Raw genomic sequence first — 17,294 nt, forward strand, 5'->3', positions numbered from 1 at the left:
GGCAGTGCGCAGCGCTCGTGTCCAGTTTGTCGGGGAAGGGACGGTCATTCCAGCGGAAGCTCTGGTCAGCGGCCCGGCCCGGCCCCCGCTTCCCCCCGTCCCCACCCTTCTGACCTGGCTTCGCTGACAGGCTCCTAGCCTAGAGGATCCAGGGTGTCCTTCACCTCCTAAACAAACCTGATAGGTAAAAACCTGAGCTCACACGGACTTAAATTAGGCGATAAGGTTTTGCCGTATAGGAATCTTATTACTTTCTCCTTTAGTTACCGTGCTGTCCTGGTGCACTTTAAAATACTATGTGCAAAATAGTAGTAATCCATCTCCACACACCTGTGTTCTGCTAGGGCTTCGGAGGACTGCAATCGCTACCATTTCTAGTGCCATGTCAGTGCCTACCTGGTCCTCCAGGCCTTGCTACCTGTCAGTGTGAGGTCCCGCCTCTCACCTTTCTGCTGGCCGGGGAACACAATGGTTTCCCTAGGAAACAAGCCTGGGGGACCCCACTGCAGTCACTGCCTTACTTATGGAGGTTTCTTAGTGCAGTACAATTATTTCCTACCCCATTAGTGACTTCCAGTCTTTAAATTTAACATAAGTATCTTATAAATTGTTTAGAGTTCTGGGAAATAGAATAGCAGACAGCACCCTGCTTGTAAGAAGCAGGGGGCACTAACAGCTGGGGGTGCTGTGGTAGGGGTGTCTCAGTGCTGTCCACCCCATCTTCCACTCACATAGCCCCCAGTCCTTAGCCACTATGGCCCCTGGTGGCCAATGCCTGGGGCCTCTCACTCTACTTACCAGACGTGTCTGCACCAGGTACTGCTTCGTATGGAGGGTCCCCTGGCCTGTGGTCCTGCCCTCCCAGGGCACACTTTCCACCTGGAGTGTGTGTGTGTGGGGAGAGCCAGGGCATTGCTTTGAGGGCTATGGCAGTCTGGTCTGGGCCGCTTGCTGCAGTGCCCAGAATCCTTCCTCAAAGATAGTCGAGGCTGCAAACTGCCCTCACTACCCCCAACCACAGGCTCAAGGTAGGCGGAGCCCTAGTCAGCACCTTCCTCCCACTCAGGCTGGGGAGACCCGTCACCCACCTGGGGGCCTTGGGGCATGCTGGCAGTGCAGGGGTGAGCTGGAGGCTCACTTTCCTCCACTGTACCAGTCGTGGGACCAGTGCTGAGTCTTTGAGGGTCCTGGTTGGGTGGGCAGCAGCAGCAGCAAGAGGCCTAGCTTGGAGCTGGCCATAGCAGGGCTGCTCCTGATGGGGAACTCAAAAAGTTAAGTTCAGGGGGAACTTACTCCACATAGACTTTTTAGTTGTAGATATGTAGTTAATAGGCTTGGTAATTAATGCATGTAGAAAAGCTATTATTCCCAGGACTGGAATGTATGACTCGACCTGCCCTGACTTCAGGAGACCCACAAGCAATTTGACCTTTGTGCCCCAGGAGAGCTGTAAGTGACCAAGATGGTATCTGAGCCACTGTGCTCCAGGAAGAGGTCAGCTGCCCAGGATGTAGATAAAGAATCAGCACAGGTCAGCAGATGAAGGGATGCTCAGGAAATCACCTGACTGCAGCTTTTTTCTGATTAAACCTTTTCCCTGAATTCCAAACCCCTTAACTACTTTCTCCTGGATTTCAAACCCTTTACCTACTTAGTGTGGGTCAGCTCAGTTTTCTGTTGCCTGGGGGTGGGGGCTGGGGGGTGGGGGATAGGGGTGGCGGCAGGGAAGGGCAGGGCAGCAGAGGCCTGTTAATAATAACCAATTTCTGCAATTGAGCTGAACAGCAAATGCAAAGGCCTGGGTCAGGTTTGACATCATGGGGCCCAGTCACTGGGAGCACAGGTGCATCAAATCCTGTGGCAAAGATGGGGGAGGGAATGGCATAATGGGCATCATGGTAGGTCATGGGCACCTGGAATTCAGCCGCCCAGGCAGGAGGGCACACGTGATTTTCCAAATTGGCTTATTTAGCAGGGACCTGAAATCAGTGTGTTCAGTTAAATTGTTTTGAGGGGAAAAAAACCAAATAAGCTTTGTTCCTAGATGCATGGGTTAACCAAGTAATTTTTAGAAAACATTTGCTTTGTAGTTTAGTGAACATGACTGAATTTAATAAACAAGCTTAGTTTTGACTTGTATTTACAGAATGTTTATTTTAAAAGAGAAATGGGGATGGCTTTTTTTCTGTAATTTGTGGTTTTTGCTAAAAGATCCAAACCAGAACTAAGCTTCCCAGGGGAAACACCGGGCCCTTTCTGGCAACATACCTAGCTTTTCAGGAATGTTTGCTGTCCCCGTCCAGACTATAAACTCTGGAATTCATCCTCCTATCCTCAGCAGGACACAGAAAGCCATTTGTTCACCGTAAGTTCCTGCTAATTCTCTGCCTTGGGGAGAGGACATCATTCCAGTCTGGGAGCTCTTGTTTAGAGAGGTTTAGAGCTCGGTGCTCAGGTGCTGTTGGAGCACAGCAGGGCACCGCCCCCGGACCAAGGTGGTCTACGGTGAAGGCAGAAAGGAGTGAGTTGGAGTTGTGGGGAACAGGGCAGCAGTGGGTGCTCCACTGTAAGGAACAAAATGGAGAAGGGTCAACACAGGAACTGCCAGGTGGGGGTGGAGGTGAAAGGAGTGCAGAGAATGCCAGAGGGCTGCAGGAAGCAGGGACAGGTGCCTGTGCGTCATCCCATGTGGGGTCACTGAGCAGGAAGCAGGAAATGTGGACCTGGAGCTCAGGAGGGGACTCAGGCTTGAGGAAGGGCTGAGGATGCACAGCACACAGACAGCAGGAATGCCTGACCTCTGAGGAGACAGTGGAGGAGTGGCTAGCGTGAAGGAGTCACTAACACTAAAGGGGAACTAGTGGGCAGATGGGGGGGGGGTCCCTGGGGCTCAGTGCACAGGTCACCTTGGCGAGAACAGGTAAGGAAGGAAATGAAGTGGGACAGAGGCAAGAGTGGGAGTGCAGACTTTTTCAAGAAGTCTATCAGAGGGGCAAGAATTTAAGCTGGAGAAAGTGATCTGGTGGGGGAAGGGATGAAAGAAACAGAAAACCTAGGAGAGAGCTGACTAGTTGAAGTGAGGTCTCTGAGGGTGTGGCAGACCCCAGAGTTCTTGGTGTGTGGTGGGCAATGGACACCACTCTTCCCCTTTTGAGAAATCCTGGCTGACGGGTGGTCACTGAATGAAGTAGTCACCCCTGCCCTTCCCACACAATCATGCTGTGTGAGCCCCAATACACTTTCCTTTTAGCCCAGACTAGTTCCTGTTGGGTTTATGTCTCTTGAAATCATGTGAATCCTGCTTGAAGACGTCTGTTAACCAGGTGATATTTACAATACTGGCCCAGCCACTGGTCAAATCAGCATGGACTCCAGCAGAAAATCATCGGGCCAAAATAGTGTGCAGCTGCTCAGTACCAGCCCTGGTAACAGTTGAGCAGCCTGCTGGGAGGAGGGGAGGCAGGGCCTGTGGAGGGCATGTCGAGGGCTCTTCTGCTCGTTCCGGCACAGCCTACTGACCCAAAGCCTGCCCTCCTCCATCTGCCTGGACTTGGTCACACAGAAACACCAAAAAGTAGCTTGTTCGAGGAGCCAGGGTCTTTTCCCCAAACACAGCTCCTCTCATCAGAAATTCATCAGATTCTGTCATTGCTTAATTTATCCAGGCTTCTTTTAAAACTACTGAAATCGGAGTTTACTGCCCCGTGGAGTTCCTTAGTTCGTACAGAAGGGACTGAGTACTTCCACTGACACATACTCACCTCCTGCAAGCTTCCAGAGGTGGTCTGTTGTGTCCCTGCAGACATCCTGAACGTGGTACCAAACTTGGCTCCCGTCTTGGAGCCGTGGTGTCCTTGCTTGCTTGGATTCCGAGGTCCTCTGTAATGTGACTCCACCTGACCTTTCCTCCTTTCACTCATCTGAATATCCAGCATCCCTTGGGTCCAGTTCAAGTCCCACCTCCAAGAAGCACAGCAGCACTGATATCTCAAGTGTGCCTTCATGGACCAGGCTAGGGTGTCACCTCTCAGTCCTGAGCCTGAGAAGGCCCAGGGCCTGGCCCTGCTCCTCAAGAAATGCCCTACAGGCCAGGCCAGGCTGCAGGCCTCTCTCAGTCCTGCACTGACAGCCATGACAAACAGTTTATTCTCTTGTGCCCATGATGAGCTGCTTGTGAGGATAGGAGGCAGTGGACAGGCCCCCTCTCCCAGCTGTGCTCCCAAAGACTACATTTCCCAGCCTCACTGTAGCTAGGTGTGGCCTTATGACTAGGTTTTAACCAATGGGATATGTATGAGAATGAAAAGTGCAAATTTTGCTTCATGTCCTTAAAAATGAAGTTGCTTGCTTTCCACTGTTTTTCGTTCTCCATGGGAAAAGACAGTGATCCAGCTCCAACCATGAAGAAAAGAATAACACCCTAAGGGACACTGGAACCACGAGATGGGAGGATACTGAGCCTCTGGACTGGGCAGACAATTACATGAGAAATAAATGAACATCCACCTTATTTGAGACACAAAAGTTAAACACTATGACCTAATATTCAGCTCAAAATCAAGTTGGAATCTAAGACTCCCACCATCCAGAATCTGAGGCACTTCCACATAGAAGTCCTGGAAATGATGACAGATGTGAAAGAAAATTGAAGCTATTTACACAGTAAGTGTGAGAATAAAGACTTATTCTGGGCAGAGTGACACAATCCAGGTAGTTTTGTAACAAAGCACCAGAGAGGTCAGACTGGCCTTAGCCCCGAGCCACTTCCTCTCTCCTCAATGCCCTTGGCTATCTTCCCAGAGTGCCAGGCTGGCTGGGACCACTGCACCAAAGATGGGCTGGGAAGGGAAGGTGGGTCCTTGGCATGTAGCCAAGCGCTGGAGGGGCTGCACTTATTGGAAAGGAGGAGTCAGGAGGACTGGCCTCTCTGGGGCCAGTTGAGACCAAACAGTACCAGCAGGGTCAGGAGTGGCCAGGAGAGCCCCCGCTCTGGTATGGCTGCCCCACCCCAGACAAAGGGAGAGACGTTTCCTCAGGGAGGCAAAGCTTTTATTACCTGATAATCCCTTGTGTGGTGACAGAGGTACCACTCTGGTTCCCTTACTCCCATGATGGATGTGGGTGGTGGGAGAAGAGGCTGTGTAGAGGGGGAGGGGAGGGATTACTTACAGAGCAGGGAGGGAATAGCGGCCTGACAGGGCCTTGGGACAACCAATTTCCTCAAGAGCTCTGAGAGCTTTGTGCTTTTGTCTTAGTTGATGCCAAGCTACCTGGAAAGGGTTTCGTGTTTCTTCTTTAGGAAAAGATGTGTAAAATACAGAACAATTCAGCCCAACTTCCAGGCAGAGAATTTCACAATATCAGTCCAAACATCACACTATTTAATTCCCCAATAAAACATTGGAAAAAGGAATATCAGTGCTATCACATTTACATATAAAATCTCCACCTAATAAGTAATAGAAGCCTATGTACCAATTTCTAAAACAGTTATAAGATATATACACAATTTTGGGTATATTAACAAACAGAATATTACAAAATATTAAAGGCAATGCTCCTGTCCACGGTCTCATCACCTTACTTGAAGTTGGCATAATCTGAGAATGCATCGATATATTCCTGCACCACCTTGTAGCAGAACTCGTACTGTTCCTGGAGAGCGAAAGGGGGAAGCCAGGGTTACTGATGAGAACATACACGGGGTTCCTGCCCGAGTTCTGACAGCATCCCCTTCTGGGTGAGGACAGCTCATCTACAGATGGAGGCGACCAGAGAAGAAGCGGTCAGATGTGTGCTGGTTTGGTAGAGCTGGTGGGGAGATGGCTGTGTGGCCCACACCTCACTATGCCTGTCACGCTTGAGGCACCTCATTAACTCCCAAATATCTTAAAATTTACTTTCCCCATACTCAGTGGTTACTGGTCAGACTGTCAGGAGCCAGACCTCTTCATAGGGAGCCTGAGCGGAAGAGAGGAGGCACTCCTGAGTCTTCCCTTCCCTGGACTCATGGAGAAGTGTGACCAGCCCATGAGGTGCCCTGCCCAGGCCAGGCAGGGGAGCACCAGGCAGAGAGTTACTGGTGACAGGGCTTGTTCTGTCTGGGGCGCCCTGGGGAAGGGAAGAACGGGTCTGCAATTACATAGGCTCTGACAACTAGGAAGAGCCCCCCCCCGAGCTCCCCTGATGAAGAAGGGCTAGAGGGGGTGTGGACACACGCGGCAGCATACCAGTGTCTGGACCATGTGTGGCCTCTGCAGCCGCAGGCTCTTGACGGTTTGGAAGACATCCAGAATCCCCTCCGCTTTCACCCGTTCCAGGACTGTGCTTAGGGCACAGAAGGTCCCTGTCCGTCCTGCCCCCGCACTGTAATAGAGGAGACAAACAATACACCAACCCTCTGAGCTGACAAGGTGAGTGAAGGTGGCAGTGAGTGGATAAAGGCTGAAGTTGGTGCTGGGGGGGGAGCAGGAGGCCCGTCTGCTCCTCACCACATAAGCCCCTGCTCACATAGCTCTGGGGAGGCAGGTGCACCCCTGCTGCCCTCCCTGCACCGCCTACTTTGCCTGGCGAGGGACTAGCCTATGGGTCAGCCCTGAGCCTTTGGTGTCTACCTACAAACAAGCCTGGACTGCCCTGACCTGCTGCTCACTCATGTTAGAGTTCTCATCCTCTCTTTCCCCTGACACACCTGCCTCTCTGCACTAGTATGTGTGTGCTGATTCTTCTCCACGCCTCTCATTTTCTTCCTAAATCCTAGGAACCCAAATTCTCGCCATGACACTGTCCACCCTGTTTAAAGTTACCAGCTGATTCACTCACCAGACCCTACTGAGTGCCTGCTGTGTGGTAGGGACTGTGGTGGGCAGCAGTATCCCCAGATGGTAAGATACGCAGCACAGGAAGGAAAAAGAGAAACAAGAGTTCTAGGAAGGGCGGGGAGAGCTGGGGAAAGGGTGGAAACAGGAAAAGCAGTGAGGCCAGTATAATTGCTGGGAAAAGGGGATGTGGCTTGGACAGAGAGGTCCTGGTGGAGGGAGTGAGAACACTTGGTTCTGAAATTATTTTGCATGTAGAGCAAGGTAGAGCATTCGATGAACATGTGTGAGAAAAAAAGAGGAGAACAGGAAGACTTTAAGGCATCTCACTTGAGTCGAGTGGTGACTGAAATGCCACTTACTGATTTGGAGAAGGTTATGGCAACAGTAGGCTTAGAAAGAAGTATCTGTTCTGACTGAAACCCTTTAAACTGAAATGCTCAAGTGGAACTGCTGAGGTTAAGATATATGAATATGAAGTTTAGGGGAGAGGTTGAACTGGTGATGAAGATTTGGGTGCTGCACTAGCCTGTTTGGCTCAGTGGATAGAACGTCCGCCTGTAGACTGAAGGGTCCCGGGTTTGATTCCGGTGAAGGGCACGTGCTTGGGTTGCGGGCTCAATCTCCAGTGTGGGGTATTTCTTTCTCATCATTGATGTCTCTCTCTTTCCCTTTCTCTTCCTCTCTGAAATCATGTATATATGTGTGTATTTGTGTGTGTGTGTGCGTGCATATATATATATATAAAGATTTGGGTGCTGCCCTAGCCCATTTGGCTCGGGATAGATTGCTGGCCTATGGGCTGAAGGATCCCAGGTTCAGTTCTAATCAAGGGCACATACCTCAGTTGCAGGCTCCCTGCCCTGGTCAGGGGCATTCGGGAGGCAACCAATTGATGTGTCCCTGACTCTTCCTCTTCCTTCCACTCTCTCTAAAAATCAATGGAAAAAATATTGAGTGAGGATTTAAAAAAAAGATTTGGATGCTGGTATCAAAGCCAGGAGACTCAGACGGGCTCACCTAGGGGAGTGACTGTTAGTTGACATAGAAGAGGTCCAAGGACTAGGGCCCAGACCACAGATGGAAAGGAATGGGCAAAGGCGACAGAGAAGGAACAGCTGATGACAAAAACTGAACAGGAGGGCTGCAGGAGAGAAGCTATGCTGAAAGCATTCCATAGAGACGTGAGCGATCAACTGTCCAATACAGTGGGGCCTTGACTTACGAGTGTCCCGACTAACGAGTTTTTTGAGATACCAGCTGTCTCTCCACCGTTTTTGCTTTGAGTTGACAGAGTAATTTGAGTTAACAAGCTCCTTAATGAGCTTGGTCTCAGAACAAATCAAACTCGTAAGTCAAGGCCCCACTGTACTGATGAAGGTGAAGGATAATGAGACTGTGACCTGGGAAAGGTCACAGGTGCCCCTCCCAGGGGCAGCTACAATGGAGTATGAGTGTGTGTGTGTGTGTTTGTAATTGGAATGGAATCAAGAGAGAAAGGGAGGAGACTAGTTGGAGAGTAAGTATGAACAAAGCTTTTAAGAACAATTAATATTAAGGAAAACAGAGAAATAGAGGAGTAGCTGGGGGAGAATTGGAGGCAGAGTTTTTTTTTAAAAATATTAAGATGGGAGAAATTATAGCAAATTTGTATGAAGATGTAGTTATGTAGGTAGTTATTTGAGAAGATCATGTAGCATAGTGAAGTCATGTCCCTGAGGAGATAAAAGGAGACAGAACTGGTATCTAAGTGGAGGGTCAGGGTGTAGACAAGCTCTAGTGTGGCCTGTCTGGTGTTCATGCCCTTGTGTGATCCCACTTGAGTGTGGGAGGGACCTGTGATATGCTACTAACCAACAGAAAGAGCAAGTGATAGCATGTATACAATTACATATACATGATTATGTTACATGAGATCCTAATGCCTGTTTTGCAAGATGCTCTCTCCTTTGCTGGCTTAGAAGAAACAAGCACCCATACTGAGGTCCATGTTGCAAGAAACTTCAAACAAGAGGCTTCCAGTCCAGCACCTACAAGGAACTGAATGCTACCAACAACCAAACACACTTGGAGGTGGATCCTTCCCTGTCTGAGCCTCAGGTGGGTCCACAGCCCTGGCCAGCACCTTGATTGTAACCTTGTGAGACCCTGAAGCACAAGACTCAGCTGAGACATGTCAGAATCCTGATCACAGAGACTGAGAGATAAATGTGTGTTGTTCTCAGATGTTAAGTTTGTGGTAATATTACACAACAAGAGATGATTAACGTAGCTGCCTTCAGAGAGGTCAGACAACTCATCCACTGAACAGGAGGGCTGCAGGGTCCACAGCACCAGCACAGGTAGATGATGAGCTGTGGTGGTGGGAGTATGTGGAAGTTCTCTCTGATTGCTTCTCTTTTCTTAGATAGAAAACACAGTCACCTTTTAAATATGAGGATGGGAGAGGTGCTGGAGGTTTGAGATTTGAAAGGAGGCATGAAATAATCATCTGGGAAAAAGGCTGACAAGTTTTTCTATAAAGGGCCAGATAGAAATATTTTAGGTTTTTCTGGGAAGAGATAAAACTGAGTAATAACTGGGCAATTGTAACTTATTGTGTGCTGAGCAGCACTGTGCGATGAGGAGGGCCCCACTAAGACCTCAGATCTACCACTGGAGCATGAGAGCTGCCCCGACCAATACAAACACATGAGCATAGTTGTGTTCCAATAAACCTTGAATTTTATGGAATTTTCATGCCATGAAATAGTCTTTTGATTTTTAAAAAACCACTTAAAAATATAAAAACAGTTCTTAGCTTGCAGGCTCACGCGAAACCAGGTGGCAGGCTGGATTTGGTGACGGGCCCTACTTGCCTAGCTCTGGTCTAGGAGACTGGGAGATGCAGAGGACTGCAGGGCAGCACTAAGGGCCAACCACGAGGTCAGGGGTCAGAAATGTAAAATGAGGCCCATAACACAGTGCTTTTTTCGGCCACATTCAGCTGCATGGTGCAGGCATGGTAGCTAGAGAATCTGGGATGTCCTAAGAGAGGGTGACCAAGGGTGAAGAGCAAGGGTGACCAAGGGATAAAAAGTATGGGCAGGAAGTCTCTAGGCCACTGAATCCTTTTACTTTTGCTGGTCCAATGGGCAAGAGCCATGTTTCATTGTTTGCATTCCCATTTCTCATATTCTGAGGAAGGTCTAGCATCATTCCATGTTTACTATTCGTTAGTATTAGTTAATGTACTTTGCCTTTTTCCTCTTCACCTTTTAAAATGATTTATTTTTGTACAGATATTAATTAGCATAGTTCAAATTTCAAAAAGGTCCAAAACTCTCCTTCCTACTTCATTTCTCTGCCCTTCAAATTACCTCCTGGGAAACAAGCAATGTCATCAGGTCCTGTGTGTCCTTGCAGAGGTATTTTATGCTTAAACCAACATAAACATATACATATTCTTTTCCTGTCTCCCACTACTTTTCTCACCAAAAATAAATCTAGAGGATTATTCCATACCAGTCTATAAACAGATTCCTCATCAATTTTTTACAGCTCTGTAGTATGAGACATATCAGAGCTTACTGAATCAGTCCCTTATTAATATGTTTACATTATTTATAATATTTTACTATTAGAAGCAGTGGTTCAATCCTTGTAATTATTTCATTTTGGCCACTTGAAGAACATTTTCTGGATACATTCCTAGAAGTTCCTTTGCTCCTTTATCTATTTTCAAACTAATTTGCAGGAATTTTTTATTAAATTAACTTACTCTTTTCTTTTTTTTGTTAATCCTCACGTGAGGATGTTTTCAATTGCTTTTTAGAGAAAGTGGAAGGGAGGGGGAAAGAGAGAGAGAGAGAGAGAGAGAAACATCGATTGGTTGCCTCCTGCACATGCCCCGACCAGGGCCAGGGATTGAGCCTGCAACCTAGGTACGTACCCTTGAATGGAATTGAACCCTGGACCCTTTAGTCCAAGGGCAATGCTCTATTCCAGTGGTTCTCAACCTTCCTAATGCCACGACCCTTTAATACAGTTCCTCATGTTGTGGTGACCCCCAACCATAAAATTATTTTCATTGCTACTCCATAACTGTAATTTTGCTACTGTTATGAATCGTAATGTAAATATCTGATATGCAGGATGTATTTTCATTGTTACAAACTGAACATAATTAAAGCATAGTGATTAATCACAAAAACAATATGTAATTATATATGTGTTTTCCGATGGTCTTAGGTGACCCCTATGAAAGGGTTGTTCAACCCCCAAAGGGCTCGCGACCCACAGGTTGAGAACCGCTGCTCTATTCAAACTGGCTAGGGCTGTAGAAATTTTTAATATATTCTTCCTTCCCCTTTAAAATAGATATTTTTCCTAGTTACAAACTCATGGTAAATATTTTTTCTAAAATGTAATCGCGAACATGCTCCAAAGAAAATTCACCTTCCCCTCCCTCCCGCAATGAGACCCCTTTTACCATCTTTCTTCTGTGACACCATTACCAGTAACCCTGTCTCAAACCCGGGAGACACCCTGACTCCTCTTCTCTTTCACAACTATGTTCTTAGTCTTGTTCATTTTTCTCCAAACTGTCTTCAATAATTGCTTTTCTTATTCCTGTGTTTCACAAGGAGGCCAGGTTCCCCGGCACATAATGTGCGAAGTTCAAACACCAGGATCCTCTCCTATCATTTGGCCCAGTCCTAGGGTCATGGAACTTGATTGCCATGTGCTCACCAACAAACTGTTCTCGTCCACCCATCCTCACTGTCTGATACATGCTTATGATTGCCTCCAACTGGCCTGCTTCTCATCACTTTTTTTCTCTCCCCTCTGAGGGCTGGAGTGAGCGGTACCTGCAGTGCACGGTGATGGGGTGGTTCCCTGACTGCTGCTGCTGCTTCTGCACGGCTGCGATGATGTTGATCATGCCCTTCCCATCGCTGGGGATGCCCACTTCAGGCCAACCATGGAAGTGGAACTGCCGGATCTGCCTGCTCTTGTTCTCCTTTGGAGGAAGGGCCATCAGAGAGGTAGGGGCACCCAGGTTTCCCTGTGGGAGAAGCCTCATCCACCAGCCATCTTACCCTGGTGTTGGTGACCAGGAGGTCTCTGACGGTGTAGCTCTCACATTCCTCCTCCTTCTTCAGCTCCACTGTGATGTCTCCATAGGACACCAGTCCATCTGAGGGCCAGTATTGGGCACACTTCTCCTGGAAGGACAAATGAGAGTGTAAGCGGCTCATAACACCATGTGTGGAAGAGGCAGGGCTGCCCCATGAACTGCCTGCCCTCTTCCCAGCACAGCTACCTGTTACCCAATACACGTCATCCCCAAAGTATTGAAAACTCAGAGGGTCATAACGTTACTTAACATTACTCCAGGACATCTATATTTAACAACTTATTTCCACTACCAGAGATAATCAATTAAGCATTTGGTGTTACTTACTTACGGTGTACTTTGCAACACTGATGGAGTCCTAGAAAAACTCGACCATCACCCCATAGGGGCATCCAACACTCAGTGGCAGGGTGGAGGGTGAGGAGGAATGAATATCTTTGTTCCAACTTCTCCCCTCCCTTTGTTTCCTTGGAGCGTTCCCATATCTTATAGCTGTTTACATGCCAGACTGCTAATCCAGAAAAACCGAACCCAATTATATCACCCTTGCCTAGCCATGGTGCTTTACCACAGCCCAGTCCACAATATGCCGTCATTCTTCTTTTTCTTTATTTCTTTCATCTGCAATGGTACCTTAAAGTTGCTAGCACTTGCATGTCTGTCCTTGCTAGTGAGAAGATGGTTCGCTGTCTGTTTTTTTTTAATATATATTTTTTTATTGATTTTTTTTTTTTTACAGAGAGGAAGGGAGAGAGATAGAGAGTTAGAAACATCGATGAGAGAGAAACATCGATCAGCTGCCTCCTGCACATCTCCTACTGGGGATATGCCCGCAACCCAGGTACATGCCCTTGACCGGAATCGAACCTGGGACCTTTCAGTCCGCAGGCCGACGCTCTATCCACTGAGCCAAACCGGTTTCGGCACGCTGTCTGTTTTTTACTTTAAAGATTTTTTTATTGACTTTTAGAGAGAGGGGAAGGGGGGAAAGGAGGGAGGGAGGGAGGGAGGGAGAAGGAGGGGGGGGAGGGAGGGAGGGAGAGAGGGAGAGGGGGGGGAAGAAAAAGAGAGAGAGAGAGAGAGAGAGAGAGAGAGAGAGAGAGAGAGGGCAACACTGATCGACTGCCTCCTGCATGCCCTCTACTGGGGATTAAGCCCAAAACCTTTCAGTGGACAGGACAATACCCAACCAACTGAACCATACAGGCCAGGACTACCGTCTGTTGTGTTGTATTTTTTTTTTTATACCCAACTCAGTTCCCTCTACAGCTTCTTGTGGGCTGGGGCTGCTTCTCTTCATCTTTGTATTCCCAGCACCTTTCACAATGCCTGCCTATGTTAGGTCTCAGTAAGTATCTGATAAATGAATTTGTTCAATGTCTAAGAACAACCCAAGGTATCCTATCTAATAAAAGAGAAACATGGTAATTAGTGTACATCCGCTACCCTTCCCATTGGCTAATCAGGGCGATATGCAAATTAACTGCCAGCCAAGATGGCGGCCGGCAGCCAGGCAGCTTGAAACTAACATGAAGCTTGCTTGCTTCAGTGACGGAGGAAACCAACCTTCCCCACCTGCCTTGCCGGCTTCTGAGCTTGCAGTTTGAAACATAGTTACAAATATAGAAGCTAAACAAAACCCCAGAAACCTGCTTTCAGCGAGCTGGGATCTCAGAGCTGGAGTTGATACAGTGTTTCGATTACAGAACCCAAACCAACCAGATATCTGCTTTCAGCAGCAGAGGCCTCAGAGCTGGAGTCAGAGCTAAAGCTGGCCCAGAATAAAAAATAATAATAAAAAAAGGAGCAGTTGGGAGCTTCAGTCACCCGCCAGCCTGAAAACAGCCCTCAGCCCCTCACCCAGACTGGCCAGGCACCCCAGTGGGGACCCCCACCCTGAAGGGTGTGTGACCAGGTGCAAACAGCCATCATCCCCTCACCCAGGCTGGCCAGGCACCCCAGTGGGGACCCCCACCCTGATCCAGGACACCCTTCAGGGCAAACCAGCCAGCCCCCACCCATGTACCAGGCCTCTATCCTATATAGTAAAAGGGTAATATGCCTCCCAGCACCAGGATCAGCGGAGCCGCGAGGCCTCCTGGCACCGGGATCAGCATGACAGGGGGCAGCGCCCAAACCCCCTGATCGCCCTGCGACTCTGTGTGTGACAGGCTGCGGCGCCCCAACCCCCTGATCGGCCCTGCTCTGTGTGTGACAGGGTGCGGCGTCCCAACCTCCCCCCACGGGCCCTGCTCTGTGTGTGACAGGGCAGCGCCCCAGCCCCCTGATTGGCTCTGCTCTGTGCCTGATAGGGGGGGAGCTCCCCAACCCCCTGATGGCCCTGTGGCTCTGTGTGTGACAGGGTGCGGCGCCCCAACCCGCCCCCATGGGCCCTGCTGTGTGAGTGACGGGGTAGAGCCATAACCTCCCCGTCAGCCCTGCCCTGAGTGTGAGAATGGCGGTGCCCCAACTCCCATATCGGCCCTACTCTGTGAGTGACAGGGGGGAGCTCCCCAACCCCCTGATTGACCCTGCTCTGTGCGTGACAGGGTACGGAGCCCCAACCCCCCTGATGGGCCCTGCTCTGTGAGTGACAGGGGGCAGTGCCCCAACCCCGATTGGCCCTGCTCTGTGCGTGACAGGGGGTGGCGTTGCAACCTCCCCATCGACCCTGCCTTGAGTGTGACAGGGGGCGGTGCCCCAACCCCACAATTGGCCCTACCCTGAGCGTGACTGAGGGTGGCATCACAACCTCCCAATCCGCCCTGCTCTGTGCATGACAGGGGGCGGCGCCCCAACTCCCCAATCGGCCTTACTCTGAGCCCGACCAGGGGCTGCACCTAGGGATTGGGCCTGCCCTCTGCCACCTGGGAGCGGGACTAAGCCAGCAGGTCGTTATCTCCCGAGGGGTCCCAGACTGCTAGAGGGCACAGGCCGGGCTGAGGGACCCCCTCTCCCCTCCGAGTGCACAAATTTTTGTGCACCGGGCCTCTAGTCTATATATATAAAAGCCTAATATGCAAAGTGTCCCCTCAGGAGTTCGACCGACCGGAAGTTCGATCACTCGCTATGATGTGCGCTGACCACCACGGGGCAGCACGGAATGAAGGAAGGCCCCAGCCAGCAGCCAGCACCTGGGGAAGGGAGGCCCTGGCTGGTAGCCGCTAGGGACCCCATCCGTGCACGAATTTCATGCTCTGGGCCTCTAATAAACACATAAATAAAACAAAATCCTGTTCATTTCTTTAGAGCATTTGGGGGAGTATCTTAGATACTTCATTACTGGCAATTTAAAAATCCTTAATAACCCCTACCATCAGCCTTTGGACTGAAGGGTTCAATTCCAGTCAAGGGCACATACCTTGGTTGCAAGTTCCCGGCCCTGGTTGGAGGCATGTGGGAGGCAACCAATCGATGTGTCTCCCTCACATTGGTGCTTCTGTCTCTCCCTCTCCATTCCACTCTCTCTAAAAATCAATGGAAAAAATATCCTTGGGTGAGGATTTAAAAAAATGAATAAAAACACATTTAAAAAAAATCCTCAACCATAAATGTGTTCTATGTTCATTATAAAAGCTTTGGGGAAATTAAGTAGAAAAATAAATACCACTGATAGTTAAAGCTTTCTGACTCTCAAAGAAAAAAAGTCAATTTTAGTACACTTTCTTGCCTTTTATATTTGTGATCATTCACTACCCCCTTTATACATAATAATGAGCTTATTTTAAAACACAGGATTATTGGCCCTGGATGAGGGGCTCAGTTGGTTGAACACTGTCCTGTTCACCAAAAAGTTGCAATCTGATTTCCGGTGGGGTGCATACAGGAGGCAACCAATCGATGTTTCTCTCATATTGATGTTTCTCTCCCTGAAAATCAATAAAAAAATAAACATATCCTCGGGTAAGGATTAGTAAAGTGGTGGATCAAATAAATGCCACAGACCAGTGCTATTATACGTGGGCCCACTAGGAGCCAGGGGTGGCCTTGGGGTGAGCCCCACTCTTCAGTTAATCCTAAATAAGGATCATTTGCATAGATTCTACTGGTTTTTAGGGCTCTGGCGGGTAGAATAAGTTTCTACTTTATTTTATTATTTATTCTCTTCCCCCCCCCTCTTTGTCTTTTTTTAAATTGAATTTTATTTTTAAATTGATTTTAGAGAAAGGGGAAGGGAAAAGGAGAGAGAGAAACATCAATTGGCTGCTTCCTGCATGTGTCCTACTGGGGATCAATCCCGCAACCTGGGCATGTGCCCTGACCGGGAATCCAATTGGCAACCTTTCGATGCACAGGAGAATGCCCAGCCAACTGAGCCATACTGCCCAGAGCTAGAATGAATTTTTCTTTTTCTTTTTCTTTCTTTCTTTTATTTTAAAAATATCTTTTTATTGATTTCAGAGAGGCAGGGAGAGGGAGAGAGAGATAGTAACATCAATGATGAGTGAAAATCATTGATCGGCTGCCTCCTGCACGCCCCCTACTGGGGATCAAGCCTGCAACTCGGGCATGTGCCCTTGATTGGAATCGAACCCAGGACCCTTCAGTCTGCAGACTGACGCTCTATACACTGAGCTGAACCAGCTGGGGCTAGAATGAATTTTTCTACCACAGTTCCCTCCCAACATGCCTTTACACAGTTATTAGGACTGAAGATTGGGGCTTTTGAATTATTAGAACTGCTAAGATCCAAACGGGCTTGACAGTAACAGAGTATGAGCTAGAATCACACAATGACAAGAAAAATATCCTGTGGATGCTCAAACAACACAGGTTTGACCTACACAGGTTACTAATATGGGCCTGTTTTTCATTAAATACACAGTCAGTCCTCTGTATTCCCAGGTTTCACATCCGTGAATTCTACCAACCATGGCCTGAAAACAGTATTTTTAATCTGTGGTTGGAAATCCATGGCGATTCCTGGAACCAATCCCCCGAACGTAGCAAGAGATGACTGAAGTGCTTGGAGAGTTAAAAGTTATACATGGACTTTCAACTGTGAGGGGGGTCAGGGCCCCAACCCCTGTGTTCAAGGGTCAACTGTACTATGGTCCCACACCTAACAGCTTTAAGATATTTTAGATTTTAGTTTAGGCAAAGAGGCATAACAGAGAAGAAAAGGGGCAGACTGGAAGGAGGTCCCCAGGGACCAAACTCTGTCTGATAAGCTGGTCTTTTTCTATGAGGGTGAGGGAAAGAGGGAGAAGTGGGCCCTGGTTGGCGATGTTGTCCTTTTGCCGGTAGGAATGGGAAGATCAGAATTACGTTAGCGCTGCAGATTGAGTTTCAAGGTGACACAGTTATTGTAGGGAAGCAGGTATGGTGTGCTGAGAGAAAACAAGCCTGGTAAAATT

General features: G+C 48.6%; 1 protein-coding gene across 6 annotated transcripts in view; it reads right to left on the reverse strand.

The window, feature by feature from the left end:
• Positions 1-5,360: 5,360 nt before the first annotated feature.
• Positions 5,361-17,294, reverse strand: part of PTPRA (protein tyrosine phosphatase receptor type A) — a 131,382-nt gene continuing 119,448 nt past the window's right edge. For all 6 annotated transcript variants that reach the window (XM_081096822.1, XM_081096823.1, XM_081096821.1 and 3 more), the window contains 4 exons: positions 11,900-12,025; positions 11,669-11,820; positions 6,231-6,366; positions 5,361-5,655 (listed from right to left, as the gene is read on the reverse strand). In XM_081096822.1, coding sequence (XP_080952948.1) covers positions 5,581-5,655; positions 6,231-6,366; positions 11,669-11,820; positions 11,900-12,025 — 489 coding nt within the window. In that variant the 3' untranslated portion in view covers positions 5,361-5,580. The remainder of the gene's footprint in view (positions 5,656-6,230; positions 6,367-11,668; positions 11,821-11,899; positions 12,026-17,294) is intronic.

This window comes from Myotis nattereri, assembly GCF_964212035.1.
Source record: "Myotis nattereri genome assembly, chromosome: 8".
Classification (NCBI taxonomy): Eukaryota; Metazoa; Chordata; class Mammalia; order Chiroptera; family Vespertilionidae; genus Myotis; species Myotis nattereri.